Genomic DNA, 16013 nt, shown 5'->3' with positions numbered 1-16013 from the left:
GTAAAGTAAAGCTTTGTTCATTTTCACTTTAATTTGTATATTAAATTATTTTATAAAGATCGTTCTACAGAAAAGCATGTGGGTCCTGTAGTGATCTGTCTTGGAGCAGTGCTGGGAGTGTGTGTGGCTGTTATCATTGCTCAAGCTATAATCATATGTAAGATGAAAAACTCTGAGCATGGCAATGGTAAGTGTTCATAAAGGGCAGGGGGCACTTATTCTAATTCATGACTTTATACAATTTTTTTTTATATTTAGGATATATTGAAAATATTGATCTGCAATAAACTTGGCATACAGGTAATATTCCCTGATCCAATTAAAATCAATGCTGTATTTTCCCCAACCATAGTGAGACCTCAAAAAGGAAGTGTGATGTAGAAAACCACCAATCAGGTAGAACTTGTGCAGTTGCACTTTCATGCCATCATTAGGAAAACTTCTTTCTCCAGATTTACGGTCTTCATCTTGGATGTGTGACGCATCAGCTGACATTAAAACTCATACTTAAATATAGAAATATTTATGATGTTTAGCATCATAGCTATGACAGCACCCCTACCTTCTTAAAATATGCTTTGTTACAGACATAGCCAGTGATGTAAAGAGCAGAGGATGAACTGCTGTAATGTTTGTCTAATCATAGTCTAATCAACAATGATAAGCTCTGTGACTCTTAAAAAGCTATTTACTGCCTTTTATATATTTTAATCTATGACATATTTTACTCAAAATGTTTCTGGCCCTACTTAGCTCAGCTAGTCTGAAGTCCGCCTCACCATTACATTGAGCTTGCCCAGGAACTTCTGCAATATCCGGAAGGTGAATGGAGCTCCCCGATCTGAAACATTTTCTTCTGTCAGCCTGAACTGTCAAAAGATGTGGTGCAAGAGCTGCTTACCTGTTTTGAGTGCAGTGGGAAGTGCCAGGAGTGGAACGAACTGGACCGTCTGTGACAAGGGATTGATGGTAACAAGGGCCACCATATTGCCCTCAGAGACCAGGAGATCTGTGACAAAACCAACTACCAGGTGAGACCATGTGTGATGTGGTGTGAGAAGGGGTTGCAGTTTACCGAGGTGTTTTGCTGCACTGTACATTCAGCACAAAATGTCCCTGTGTATTGCTGGACACTAGTATAGTGCTGTCAGATGTTTGTGTACCTTGGAAGTTCTAAGCCAAGGGAGCTGTGTGCCCAGGTGATGAGTGCTCTGCAATTTCACAGACAGGTGTAGAGCTGGTGCAGAGGGCAGAGAAGCTGATGGTTAGCTGCAGAGATTTTACAGTTTAGGTGCCAGCTGACAGCCCCAGTGAAACAGAAAGGAGGAAGGACTGACTCTTGGTTGGTAGGACATGCTTAGGCACTGGACTGCCAGGAGAGTTTGTCCACCTTCACATCCTTCAATCCCAGTCTGTAGGTCACCTGAAACACAAACCGGGAAGAGAAACTGGACCATCGAGCCTGCCGGAAGTTCAGCGTCTTGGTGGTTTGGAGGTCCTCCAGGTTTTTGTGGTCCCTGATCACTGTGAAGGGGTGCCATGCTCCTTCTAGCCAGTGTGACTTCATCCAGGAGCTGAAGGATTTTTTTCCAGGCAGGAGATCTGCTTTTTGGGTACTGATATGTTTACAGAGGTCTTAAATCATGCAGACTTGGTCAGAGACTGGTTGCAGAGGGTTACTGGAGAAGTACAAATGGTATTTCCAAAAATCCACAACAGACTGTTAACATATTACAATCAATGAGAGTTAAATTAAATAGACAAGAACATGTCTTACTAATGGAGAAACTTGCTTTGTTTTATGGAATTACTAGAGAATGAGTATAGTGCTCAAACAATATAATCTATCTATCTATCTATCTATCTATCTATCTATGCACTAGCGATATGATCGAGAGTGATTCACTAAATACTAATGAGGGAGGGATTCCAACAAAGCTATACTAGCACTCTGCAGCCAGTTCATTAAGTTAAATTAAGTTTCCTTTGAAGTGTGCCAGGCTAGAGCAGCAGTCCCAACAGTATCCTGTATGTTACTTTGTGCTAATATTGTGGGGTAAGCGTTTAGCTACTCAGACAAGGGCTCAGACATAACTAGAATTGCATGGATTTCTTTTCAAAGAACTGCTTGTTTGAACAGATACATGAGGATTGTGTTCCTTCTTAAAGCACAGGTTAATCTTTTTTCCCAAATCTGGGGTTATGATTGGGGTCTCTGTTTTTGCAGATAGGGGAACCTCTGTCATCATAGAACTATTTATCCATTCCATGGATACATATGGTCTATAGTCTAGCCAGTTCTGAAAACGATCATTGTTCATATATAGAAAAGTTACCTGGTCTCAGAAGGGATTGTCAATTAGATATAACAGAAAATAATGCATTGTGAAGAAATTGTTTTGAGAATTTATAGAAGAGATAAATTATTTTTAATGGCATCAGGGCTACATAAAATTGCTACTTGATCTCAGCGTGGCATTTTGCTCCATATATTACCACATATGAGTTCACAGAATAAAAAATCTTGTTGGGATTATCGTAGTAGCACAGTCCTGGTTCAGGTCCTATTCGAATGAAAAGAGAATTCCCCACTAATACAAAGGTAAAATTTCGTATACTACAAGGCTCTGTTCTTAGACCACTGCTCTTTGTATTTTATATGCTACCAGTCGGCATGGCCATTCACATATAAGGAATTGCCTTTCATTGCTATGCTGATTATACTCAGTTGCACATTTCAGTTGCTAAAAAACTGGCTCTTACTTAGCTCAGACAAAACAATAGTACTCCTACTCAGTCCAAAGGCTACCACAAAATAGCTTAACATGTTTATTCCTGATGACCTTTCACTCAATCTTACAGCTGTAGTGTAGCTGTAATCACTTCAAAGCTATACTGTAGCAGTAAAAACCTCGTGGTAATCTTTTGCTCTGATCCTTCTTTTCGAGTTCATGTAGATGTCACTGCAACTGCCTAATTTGAAATTTTGCAAAACTGAGAAATATAATTTTGATAAATGAAAACCTAGACTTGAGCTACTTCAAATTGTTACGGTCTGGATAACTGTTTATATGTTAATATTGTTATTAACATAGAAAGCTCAAAGTGATCTTACCCCTAAGAACCTAAGTGACCTCTGGGTTCAATATGACCACCACAAATGCTATGCAGGCAATGTAGCAGTACCTAGAGTTATGAAAACTACTGCATGGAGCAGAGACTTTTCCTACCAAGCCCCGCAGCTTCGGATTAACCTCCGGTTACATGTGCAAGACTCAGACATACTCTCAATCTTCAAATGCAGGCTAAAAACCTACCTGTTTAGTCAGGCCTTTGGTTAGATAAATACATACCTAGTGCATTTGTAATAGGTCTATGCACACTTAGCAATTATTTACCAGTCTATTTTGTCACCATGCCAAAGGCTATTAGATTAGATGCTGGTGGAAGTCTGAGCATGTCTGATCGCTTCATCCCTCCAGATGATTGCAACCTAGGCACCTTCTTGTTGGTGCCAAGACATATCCTAGCTGGAAATGTGATATCTATATGTATTACATGGGCACTAGCACACCGACTATGTATAATTAATATATTAAGCCTATCTGCTGAGTTGTATGTCTGCCCCTGCCGCCTGATTGGACACCGCACCTCACACCATTCATTGCATCTCGTGCTTGGTCTGAGAGGACGCAGAGCCGAACCAGATGGAGATGGTGGATGTGATGATGTATTCCATTATGGCAGTATAAAGCTAGTGCTTGAAGCAGTCCAAATTTCTTGTGTTGACACAGGAAATACAAGCGCTGGTGGTCCTTCTTCATTAGTGCAGTGCTGTGTCTGTTACATCTGAGATCTTGCTGAATGGTGGCGCCCAGGAATTTGTAGGACTCTACTCTGCTGACTGTGGAACCATGTATATCCAATGGAGGTAGTGGGGTGGGTTTCTTCCTGAAGTTTGTCATCTCCACAGTTTTTTTTGTGTGTTGAGCTCCAGATTGTTGGCTCCACACCATGACACCAGACATGTTATTTCCTCCCGATACACATACTCATCGTTGTTGAGGTGAGACTAATCAGAGTAGTGTCATCTGCAATCAGAAAAAGTTTAAGATTGTCAGTCAGCTGCTTTCCTGGTCTTCTGTTTCCTGAGAACACAGCTGACCTGCTGTTCAGTGATGGTGATGGGAAGTGGGGCAGCGGGGCTGTAGGTGTTGTGGTGTAGTGATGTGGTGGAGGTGAGGTGGGGGGGGCGCTGTAGGTGTTGTGCTGTAGTGATCTGGTGGAGGTGAGGTCGGGGGTGCTGTAGGTGTTGTGGTGTAGTGATCTGGTGGAGGTGAGGTGGGGGGGCGCTGTAGGTGTTGTGGGGTAGTGATTTGGTGGAGGTGAGGTGGGGGGTGCTGTAGGTGTTGTGCTGTAGTGATCTGGTGGAGGTGAGGTGGGGGGTGCTGTAGGTGTTGTGGTGTAGTGATTTGGTGGAGGTGAGGTGGAGGGTGCTGTAGGTGTTGTGCTGTAGTGATCTGGTGGAGGTGAGGTGGGGGGTGCTGTAGGTGTTGTGCTGTAGTGATCTGGTGGAGGTGAGGTGGGGGGGCGCTGTAGGTGTTGTGGGGTAGTGATTTGGTGGAGGTGAGGTGGGGGGTGCTGTAGGTGTTGTGCTGTAGTGATCTGGTGGAGGTGAGGTGGGGGGTGCTGTAGGTGTTGTGCTGTAGTGATCTGGTGGAGGTGAGGTGGAGGGCGCTGTAGGTGTTGTGCTGTAGTGATTTGGTGGAGGTGAGGTGGGGGGTGCTGTAGGTGTTGTGCTGTAGTGATCTGGTGGAGGTGAGGTGTGAAGACACTGCAAATAATACATAGCAGGAGAGAGGAGATGTCCTTTGTAATTCAAATCTTGATTAAAAGTTATTGAGCTGGTTTGGGAGCAGGGGCTCTGCTGCTAAAGCTGATGCTTTAGGTGTGTATTTAGTATTTGTATGAAGTCCTTTCTAGATGGAGGAACTGTCATTTGAGAACTTGCTGCTCCAGTTTTTTTATTCGTGTTTGGCAGTTTTTATGGCTTTGTTTATTGCATACTTTGGCCTTTTGTATGCATCAATGTCATCACTCCTATAAGCCTCTTCCTTAGCTGTGTGCAAATTCCTGAGCTTGTTGGAGAACCAGGGTTTCATATTATTATGCATGTAGATGGTCTTTGATCGGATGCAAGTCTCCTCACAGAAGTCTATGTAAGAGGTGACTGCATCTGCATAGTTGTCCAGGTTGTTATTTGCAGATTTGAAGATGTGCCAGTTGGTTGAGTTCAGAGATTTCCTCAAATCCTTTATGGCATTAGGAGACCACACTCCCACTGATTTCACCTCAGGCTTTGTGGTTTTAAGCTTTTGCCTGTATGAGGAGATGAGAGAATGCTGAGAGTTCCCAAATGGGACACAGGAAGTAGCCTGGTATGTGTCATCTATGGTGCTGTGGCAGTGATCAAGTGTTGTGTCTTCCGAGCTGGGGCATCTGATCAGTTGTTTATATTTTGGTAGTTTAAGAAGAGCATCCCTGAATGTACAGTACATCGAACCTTGAAGCAGATGGGCTACAGCAGCAGAAGACCACACCGAGCGTGTTACGAACACCAGGAACCACGTTCAGCCCTGCACTGCTATGCCTACCTCTCCTCGTCCCTGCCTCTGATCTGATTCACCAGAATACTAGTACACACCTGATAATCATTCTCCTCATTACTGCCCCCCTACTTAAGCTCCCCTCCCTCCCTCCCTCCCTCCCATTCACTTCGCGAAGTATTGCCTACCCTATGTTGCACACCGAGCATTCCAGATACGTGTTTTTCTTCCAGGTTTTCGTCTCCTGCCTGTGTTGCAGACCTTGTTTCCTGCCTGACCCCTGGACACCTCCCGGACTCTGCCCCGTGTTATCAACTTCGGATAAAGCTGACTGCCTGATCTCTCTAATCTGTTCAGTAGCATAAACCTCTTGGATTTACACACCTTGTGTGTATAATCATAACAAGGTGCCACACCTGTCAGGTGCATTGTCATGACTCAATGCACTTGGTAAATGCCCATAAGATTTTTCAAATATTTGAATACAAACCCGGTTAGAGACATATTACACAGATTAAATCTTTAGAATTTTGAAGTTAATTGGAGTTTATCAGTTTCCCTGATTCAGGGCCCGAATGGCCTGTGGGAAGAAGCTCCTCTTCAGCCTCTCTGTCTTGGTCTTCAGGGAGCAAAAGCGCCTCCCTGACCTCAACAGAGAGAAGTGTCTATTGTTGGGATGGGTGGGGTCCTTCACAATCCTCCTGGCCTTGGTCTGGCACCACTTGTAGTAGATGGTCAGCAGGTCAGGAAGTTCCGTGTGAGTGATGCGCTCTGCTGAAGGTGCTACCCTTTGGAGTGCTTGTCTGTCCTGCTTGGTACTATTCCCAAACCAGACTGTGATGTTCCCCGTGAGGATGCTCTCGATAGTGCAGGTGTAGAAGTTCCGCAGTACCTTGGAGGGCAGTCTGAAGTCTCTTAGGCGTCTGAGGTGGTAAAGACGCTGACGAGCCTTCTTTGCCAGGGAGCTGGTATGGCGGGACCAGGACAGGTCCTGCGAGATGTGAACACCAAGGTACCTGAAACTATCTACTCTCTCCACCGTGGTTCCACTGATCCTCACAGGTTGGTAGTGCCGCTCCTGCTTCTTGCTGCAATCAACGATCAGCTCCTTTGTCTTACTGATGTTTAGGAGGAGATTATTTTCCTGGCACCAGTTTTCCAGGTGTTTAATCTCCTCCAGGTAGGCCCTCTCGTCGTTGTCCGAGATCAGACCCATGACAACGGTGTCATCAGCAAACTTGACAATGATGGTGGAGCTTGAAGTGGCAGTGCAGTCCTAGGTGTACAGTGAGTAGAGCAGGGGGCTTAGGACAACCCTGAGGAGCTCCAGTGCTGAGGGTGAGGGTGGATGAGGCGCAGTTGCCCACCCGTACTGATTGTGGTCTGTCTGTTAGGAGGTTGGAGATCCAGTCGCACAGGGATGTATGCAGTCCTAGATCCCCCAACTTAGTAGTGAGTAGGGAGGGGATGATAGTGTTAAATGCTGAACTGTAGTCCACAAATAGCATTTTAACATAATTTCCCCTCCCTTCGTCCAGGTGGACTGGATCTGTACATTCTGTAGATTGTGTACCTATATACACAACCACATACATTGTACATTGTGTATATAATCATAATATACATATATTGTACATACATTGTTAATATATTTTGTACACACATAGAATATATATTTATCTTTGCATGTATATATTTCACATATAGAGAATATCTATATTTCTCTACGCACCCCTGTTTTCTTTTCCTCAGTTTGGACAGAGCACTCTCCACCATTTCACTGCGAGTTATACTGTGTATGACTATGTATGTGACGAATAAACCAAACTTGAGATCATCACAAGCACACGTGACCGCCTATATGCATATTTCAAATGTTGCATATATTTTCCGTGCAATCAACTAATATTTTTAGGGCGGTGCAAATTTGACAAAAAAAAAGAATTTTTTTAGTTGTACGATTTGTGATATACATGTAACAAATTAGTGCCCCCTGCTGTTTAAAACATCTCCAAATAACTGTTACCGTATAGCCTACCCGGAAGTACAGGCGCTTTCGACAAGTTGCATGTAACAACAACGTAACGATACCCTTTACCTCAGTAAATAACGCAAATAGGTTGTCGTAGATTCTTGTGGCGATCATTCCACGTCGATCATGGCGCTCTATCAGATAGTTGCAGAATGGACGACCTATCTAACTTTTTACCTGCTTTGTGCAGTTTTTATTGCTTTTGTTGGATACTGTCTTTATGTGTGGCATATTCATCAGAAATATGATCATATACCTGGACCGCCAAGGGACAAGTAAGAATCCCTATTCTCTTGTTACTTATAGTCAGAGGTGGGTAATAACATTTGCTCCGTTACATTTACTTGAGTACCCTTTTGAACAAATTGTGCTTTTAAAAGTTGTTTTAAAAGAGGGTGCTTTATACTCTTACTCGAGAACATTTGCGAAGTCAAAAGTGCACTTTTCCTCCAACGTTCCTTCCGTTACATTTTAGAATTATTTTTACATTTTGGGTTGTGAAATCCCTAAAGATGATCACTGAATGCCATCGCTTTACTTCAATAAGTTACACAACTGGACAGTATACCGACCTAATGAACAGGCACATTTCCAGCGTGGGACTCATACGTGGGTGTGAAATCGGTGCTCTCTCCTAATGTGCATTATTAATATGAAAGTAAAGTCTGGTCCGATATCAATAATATTCAGATATTTAAAATGGCTAGATAGCTACGTAGCTATAAACTACAACCATCAGAAAAAGCACTTGTGAACTCATGGCGTGCAGGAATGCACGCACCATTTTGAGGCATATATTCCAGATTACAAAGGTTTCAAGGCTATAAAAATGAAGGTTTGTTGTTGGTTTTATATATGTATACTTCTTTCGACCACATGCAGGCGCAGCTGTTAGCTAGATAACGTAAGATATCTAACTAGCCAGGCGGTCTGACTGTTCGGTCGCCTAAGTGCAATGTAAATATAACGATAAGTAACAATTCTAGTAAGTGACCTTGTGCAAGAGCTCGGAATATTGCCAGAAATGGAATCCAAATGTACATGTATGGAATTTAGCAGACGTGATCAACCAAATTGCTTTTAGCTGTGTACTTAGAACAAATCGTTTAGAACCGATTACACTCTCATATCACTATGTATAGCAGGGTTAGAAAATCGGTAGCAAGGAAAGTGAAGCTCCTCTGGGTTGGCAGACTATTGCTGCACACAGGGTAGGTAGGTAGGTAGGTTAAGAAATAAATAAATCTCTATCTAGCTCTCTCTTTATATCTATCTATCTATCTATCTATCTATCTATCTATCTATCTATCTATCTATCTATCTATCTATCTATCTATCTATCTATCTATCTATCTATCTATCTATCTATCTATCTATCTATCTATCTATCTATCTATCTATCTATCCACTTGAGTAGACCTTTTATCAGCTACTTTCTTACTTCTATTTAAGCAATACAGTACTTATACTTGAGTACAGTTTTGGCTACCCTACCCACCTCTGCTTGTAGTTCATGATGGAATCTAATAATATCTGTTCCTATAATTAGTTCATATTCTTTGTCCATTTGTCAGGATCAGTTAAAGTTGTTGTCACCCTTCCAAAAAAAGCCAAGGTTAACAGGCTATTAAAATGCATCTTTTGACAGTTTTCTCCTTGGCCATATACCAACATTCCGGAGAGAAATGAACTCTGATCGTGTTATACATGACAGATTCCTCGAATGGTAAAGTCTGTATTCAACTTCATAATAATCATAAACGCACACACACACACACACACACACACACACACACACACACACACACACACACACACACGCACACTGTGCTTATTTGGTTGAAAATTGAGCTTCTGTGTTTGTGTGAGTGTGTGTGCAGCAATGCTACCTCTTGCTATGAATTAATTTCTGTAAAGTCACCTTGTAATTTGTGCTTATTTTTCATATTTTACAGGACTGAAAAATATGGTCCAGTATATAGAATTAACACTTTTCATACTGTGTCATTAGTGGTTAGCTGCCCTGAGGCTACAAAGGTGTATATTTTACACCACATCATCACCTTGATTTACAAAAAAATATGGTGTAAACCAAACCGGTGACATTCTCTGTTTTGTTCCTGTAGGAGATTTTAATGTCCCCCAAGTATTCCAAAGATCCTCTTGCCTACAAACGCATATTCCACTTGTTTGGATTAAGGTAGGATGCTTCATATAATATTGATTGGCTCACATATGTATTTATTCTATCTAGATGTTCTATCTATTGTTTTTCATTTATGATGGACAGTAATTATCTGAGATGGGTTTATATGTGGTGAATAACTGGTGGGTGCATGTGTGGTGAATAACAGGTGTATGTATCAGCTCTGGGGCATGCTAGAGGAAGATAAGTCATGTTTCCTGGCCTCTTTGCAGGTTCTTAGGAAATGGACTGGTTACCGCAGTGGACCACGACACCTGGTACAAGCAGCGCAGAATAATGGATCCTGCCTTCAGCAGTTCGTGCGTTCTGTTCTTTCACTCATTTGTTTGGGAACATCTGAGTGCAGAATGCAGCAGTCCCGGGCTCATTTTCTAACTCTTCACAGTTACCTCCGAGGGCTAATGGACACCTTCAACGAGAGGGCTGAGTGTCTGATGCAGCATCTGGAGGTAATAGCGGAAGAGCGCACAATTGCCAACATGCATCGGATGGTCAACTGTGTCACGCTGGATGTTATTTGCAAGGTTTTTAATTTATTTGCTCTCTACCAACTCCTAATAATGACAGTTATTTAATAATTGTCGAAACAGAGATAAAAAAGGTTTTATTGTATTTTCTTTTCATTGTGTCTTTTCATTTTTTCTCTCTCTTTAATCCACAGGTGGCCTTCGGGGTTGATTTAGACTTACTGAAACATCCCGACTCCCCGTTCCCGAATGCTATAGACCTTTGTTTGCAGGGCATGATCCAAGATATCAGAGATCCTTTCTTCAGAGTGAGAACAATCTCTTTATTTTTCCAACCTTTTCACAAGAGTCTGTCATTCAGATATGTATTAAGATAATGAAGAGTAGTAATTATGATATTTGCCTGCAGCATTCCCCCTGGAACAGGAAGAAAGTGCGAGAGATACAAGAAGCTGTCAAACTCCTGCGGACAACAGGAGCCAAATGGATAAACCAGAGGAGAAAAGCTGTAGAAAATGCTGAGGATGTCCCAAAAGACATTCTAACCAAGATCCTTAAAACAGCTGGTAAACAGGCCCCAATGAATGAAGACTTTCACGTTGTTGTTTTTTTGAAGCAATACAGCCAATAATGAATTACATTGAAACTTGGATTCATTGAAGACCGTGATGGCCATTACCATACAGCGCTGTTGTAACTTCTCTCCCTGCAGAGGAGCTTAAGGCTGATGGTGAGGAAAACCATGAAGTGATGCTTGACAATTTTGTGACTTTCTTTATTGCAGGCAAGTTGTTTTCTGTTTCTGTTTCTTTGTTTATGTCGAGTCATGTTACATAGAAATACATCAGTACATCAACAGTGGAGTCTGTAGTTTGTCAAAGAAAGCCTTGCTGGCGTTTTCAGAAGCCTGATGGTGTAGTCTTAATATACCACTTCTTACAGACTTTAGTTTAACTGTTCCACTGTTCCTATTCATTGTTTATTGTTGCTGTATTGTTTATTGTATGTGGTAATCTGATATTTATTGTATTATGCTTACTGTAATGTGTCTAATACACTAGGTAACTAGGTATAGTACTGCCACTGCTTGCTACTTGACATATAGTATGTTATTGTCTGGTTATGCTAATTAAACCATTTGGGATCGTGAAAAAAATCCATTTATTCTACTGCAAATGTCACTGGAGAAAAAGGTAATAAATGTTTTATTTTTAGGTCAAGAAACAACAGCCAGTCAGCTATCCTTTGCCATTATGGAGCTAGGCAGGCACCCAGAGATACTGAAAAGGTAAAATAAGAATTTTTATTAAGTGAATAAATAATGTTACCATTCCTAAATGTTTCCAAAACATTTATGAAATTATTTGATGGTATTCCACTTTCACATGATAGACTTTTTCATCGTGTTTTAGTGAGGTTCATTACGTATGTAGCTCTTAGAAGGCAAGCTATAGATCAGTCTTGGTTTTAATCCTTAGGACTAAGGAGGAGGTGGATGAGGTGCTGGGTACAAGACGTGATGTACTGTATGAGGATCTTGGTAAACTAACCTACTTGACTCAGGTGAGTTGGGAGGTTTTTTAATCTGCATGCAAGAAACCATATTCTAGGTACACATTTCTCTGTGGGATTGTAACAGGACCCCTGCCCGTTCCACAGTGATAAACAGTAGAGCCAGAGTGATAATGCAGACAATGCATATGAATGGAAAAGCTTTTAATCCAACTCAAGTACACCGCTATCTGTGAGTCGTGCCCAGAATTGAGGGAATTTGTAGTCTTTGGTTTACGTTATCGGAACAGGTCATTTTCCAAGTAGAACAGGGGAAGACAAAATCTTGATTAATGGCTCTAGGTGTTTGGATATTTGAATATTTATTTTAATAAGGATATTTTGGGATGATGAGAAAATGTTTTAAATGATATCCCTTATTGTGAACCATAGAGGAGACATGAATTTTATGATTTAAGTGCCGGGAATAGTCTGGTCCAAGAGGCAAAGAGTATATATAAAGAGCAGCACTGGAGAGGTACAAGAGTTGATAGATTGCTATAATTGGAATGCATGTTAAGTTACCTTTATTTGGGTGTAATTTTTTGTTGTGGTTGTTGTTTTTTCCTTTGGTAGTTTTCCTTGGAATTTAATTTATTTGTATCTGATTATGACATCACGCCCCTGTCACTGGACTTTTTGGGAAAATAAATCCCCATCATTTGCATAACTGCTACCTGAATCACATTCTCGTTTGAGCTCCCTGTTACAGAGATCAATAAGAACTTTGCATTTATTTGATGTCTAGTTATTCTTTGTGTTTGTGGCTTAGGTTTTGAAGGAAACCCTACGCCTCTACCCTCCTGCAGTTGGAACATCTCGCTGGATCCATGAGGATACTGTCATCAGTGGATTTAAAATCCCAGCAGGATGTTCCATTCTTGTGAGTGTGAATTTGGTGACAGATATTGGTATTAGTAATAGTATATGCTTGTATTTTTTGTTTGGTTCTTTTTATATTTCTTTATATTTTTTGTATTTTTATATATTAATATCATTTATCAGTAAATTATCTGAAACATTCACTATAGTGCAAAACAGAGTGACATTATAGCAAGTCCTGATGTTGCCATGTTCACATAACTTGCCATGCTCTACCCTATTCATCAATGATCAGTTTCTGACTTCAGCACATTAGTTACTGACACAATTGTGACGTGCTTGTGAAAGTTAATAAAAAGTTGATACACAGCAGTTGTTTCAGTCTCAGCCACAGCAGTGTTGCAGGAGTTCCTACATGTGCCACATAAAGCCAATACTGGTCTTCTTGACGACTTGGGAAGAGGCAGAGAATGTCTAAAGAAAACTGTGCATGGCAACAGATGAGCTATAGCCTCCCACTGTACATCTCCAAGGTGTTTCTAATAAATGTTTCTTCTAAAGTTGTTGATGAGTGTATATGTAAGGGCTCATATTTACTGCTATATCTCCCTCTGTAGTTCAGTTCGTACATCACATCAAGGATGGAGAAATTCTTTAAAGATCCTTTAAAGTTTGATCCAGAACGATTTCATCCAGATGCCAGCAAGTATGATTTCTTCTTCTTCTTCTTCTTCTTCTTCTTCTTCTTCTTCTTCTTCTTCTTCTTATTATTATTATTATTATTATTATTGTTGTTGTTGTTCATATAATAATTTACCTTATGCCTATTGGATATAATAATATATTCTTTTTGCAAAGGCCATATTTCAGCTACTACCCATTTTCTCTTGGTCCACGCTCCTGTCTTGGGCAGACTTTCTCACAAGTGAGATCTCACATTCATATTCTTTTCATGTTATGTAATAAAAACAATCTCTCTCTGATGTGCTTTGGCACCATCAACACACAAATCTGTTTCTGCTTAGATGGAGGCTAAAGTCGTGCTCACCAAGTTTCTTCAGAGATTTGACTTCAGTCTTGTGCCTGGGCAGTCCTTTGATATAAAAGACACAGGAAGCCTTCGGCCTCGAAGTGGAGTGTTATGCACTATCAAACACTGTGCTAAGAGCACATTTTAAATGTTATGCTTTCAGAAATTAACCACTACAGCATATTTGATCTTCTTAATTTTAGCATTATATTTTTCTGTGTATGCCTTTTTGGAGCAATATCAAATTAAACAAAGTATAACATTATGGCAGTACTGCAATGCATATATTTTGATCTGCTTTATTCTATTGATCAGTTGACTTCACACAATCACTTAGTTTTGGAAAAAAGTTGTTTAAATTGTGCCTTTGAATATTCCTTGAATAATGAAATAAAACATGCAAAAAAGCACTGACAATATTTTCCTTCATTCTGGTTTAATGCTGCTTTCACAACAAGGATTTTATGCATTAAAATATATATTTTAAAAGTTTCATGCAGATATAAATGAAAAGCATTAAGACCTCAGCAAGGATCAAACTCATGACCCCTGGACCAGTGCATTAACCACTGAGCTATGTAACCTATTTTCAACAATAAAAACCAAGCTTTATAAATAATACCTGTAATCAAGTACGTTTAAGCTCATGCAGACTAGTTATAGGTATCTAGGTCAATATGCAGTCGCAGTTGTGTGCGAAATCCGCAGATGTACTCCTTGATCAAACTAAGCGTAAATATGGATGAAGCTTTAAGTCACAGCAAGCCAGGGAACCTGCTCAAGCGACATTCCCACTGCTGCTCACACACACCACACCTGCCACGCTCCCAATCACAATTATTGATTATGTTGACTTGTACCTTGTTTGCTTTTCTCCCCTATTTAAAGCCCACAGGTGCACTCTTCTAGTGCTGCGCATTGATCAAGTGTAATTGAACAACTACTACAATGCTCTGCTGTTTTATCTCTGGCACTCGAGTCCTACTGCCAGCCACTGCCTCGTTACTTCTTTATTAACCAGCTAGCCGCTGCACTTTTCCTCCTTGTTTTGCTGTTTACTATGATGGAGAACAGACTCCTTATTTGCACAGAAAGGGACACAAATTCAGAGACTGAGACTGACCACAGTGACTGGGAGGCCAATCAGGCAGCCAGGCCAGGAAAAGGGGCATGGGTCCAGCAGCAAACTGGGAGGCGGAACTAGTCAGGGATCACCCTCCAAATTCACACCTGGAAGGGGAGAGAGAGAGCCAGATAAACAACCTCCTGGGCATCCCCCTGGGCCAACCAGATCACCCAGGTTGTGGTCCAGAGGGGAGCGCTCAGCCCTGTGAAGTCCAGATTCAGGAGCCCCTAGCCACCAAGAAATTCAAGGGGATGCTCCCTCTTCTGGGCATAAGGAGATCTGGGCGATCAGGACAGGGGTGGCAGGAGGCTCTTGCCAGAAGCAGGCTTGGTCTTCTTGGTTCTTCTTCCCTTGGCGTTTATGACATCTCTGGCTAGGCATACATGAGTCATCCCCCTTGGGTGCCATAGTAGTAGTGGTTACGTGGCAGGTGTACTGGGCAGCCTTCCCTTTGACTCTGTCGTTTAGGACTCATTGCATCCTTGCTGGGTCAATTATTCTGTGACTTTATTCTGTTATTCAGGTATGAATCCAAAAACAAAGGAAGTAATGAAACCAGAAGTGAAAATGCATTGAATCCACACAGTCATCTACAACGACATTCACATTGTCAACAGTATCTGACATGGAAGACGGGAATCAGGAGAAATATATTCCATCCAGGATTAGAGGAGGAAGGAGCAGGTGATACTGGTAACACTCTATAGAATAACAATGGGAGTGTGTGAGAGTCTGTTACAGAGTATATCATGATGGTACGTGAAAGCTCTTATTCTTTTTGTATTTTATGAGCAGATTCATGCATCAGCAAGTGGCAGTTCATTCGACCATCTTGGAGCTGGGACAGAAAAAGACCAAGGATATGAAATGGCTAGCAAACCTAAACAAACGTGCAAATGAGGAAAATATAAAGTAAGAGCTCGAGGGATGCCAAGGAGGGCAGAGGAAATGAATATGAGGATGAAAATGAGCTACAAGAAGGAAGAGCTGTAAATAAAAAGGAAGGATGCCACCAGAGATGCTAACAGATTTTGGCAAAGTAGCTACTGACTTTGACACTGTAACATGCTTTTGTTTTTCTATTGTTCATATTGTTAACTAGTGAACTTTATGCAGCAAGTTGGGAATGAAAATAAAATGCCCTATAGTTGGAATTTTGTTTCCATTTTAATT

The 16013-nt window shown here is 41.2% G+C and overlaps 1 protein-coding gene across 2 annotated transcripts; it reads left to right on the top strand.

Moving 5' to 3' along the window:
* The first annotated feature begins 7651 nt into the window (after nucleotides 1-7651).
* Nucleotides 7652-14128, top strand: LOC113586723 (cholesterol 24-hydroxylase-like). 2 transcript variants are annotated; one of them, XM_027025066.2, is made up of 15 exons: nucleotides 7652-7913; nucleotides 9287-9364; nucleotides 9594-9675; nucleotides 9765-9838; nucleotides 10057-10143; nucleotides 10230-10368; nucleotides 10506-10619; nucleotides 10721-10877; nucleotides 11024-11095; nucleotides 11527-11599; nucleotides 11790-11874; nucleotides 12635-12745; nucleotides 13302-13390; nucleotides 13543-13609; nucleotides 13710-14128. In XM_027025066.2, exons 1-15 carry the CDS (start codon nucleotides 7765-7767, stop codon nucleotides 13860-13862), a joined length of 1530 nt encoding a protein of 509 aa, XP_026880867.2. In that variant the 5' UTR covers nucleotides 7652-7764; the 3' UTR covers nucleotides 13863-14128. The 2 variants fall into 2 exon arrangements, with proteins under 2 accessions (XP_026880867.2, XP_035388314.1); XM_035532421.1 differs by having other exon boundaries at nucleotides 7869-7950.
* Nucleotides 14129-16013: the final 1885 nt, after the last annotated feature.

The sequence above is a fragment of the Electrophorus electricus genome, chromosome 12 (genome assembly GCF_013358815.1).
Source record: "Electrophorus electricus isolate fEleEle1 chromosome 12, fEleEle1.pri, whole genome shotgun sequence".
NCBI classification, from domain to species: Eukaryota; Metazoa; Chordata; class Actinopteri; order Gymnotiformes; family Gymnotidae; genus Electrophorus; species Electrophorus electricus.
The sequence above is the reverse complement of the archived record's forward strand: the minus strand, read 5'-3'. Positions and strand labels throughout refer to the sequence as shown.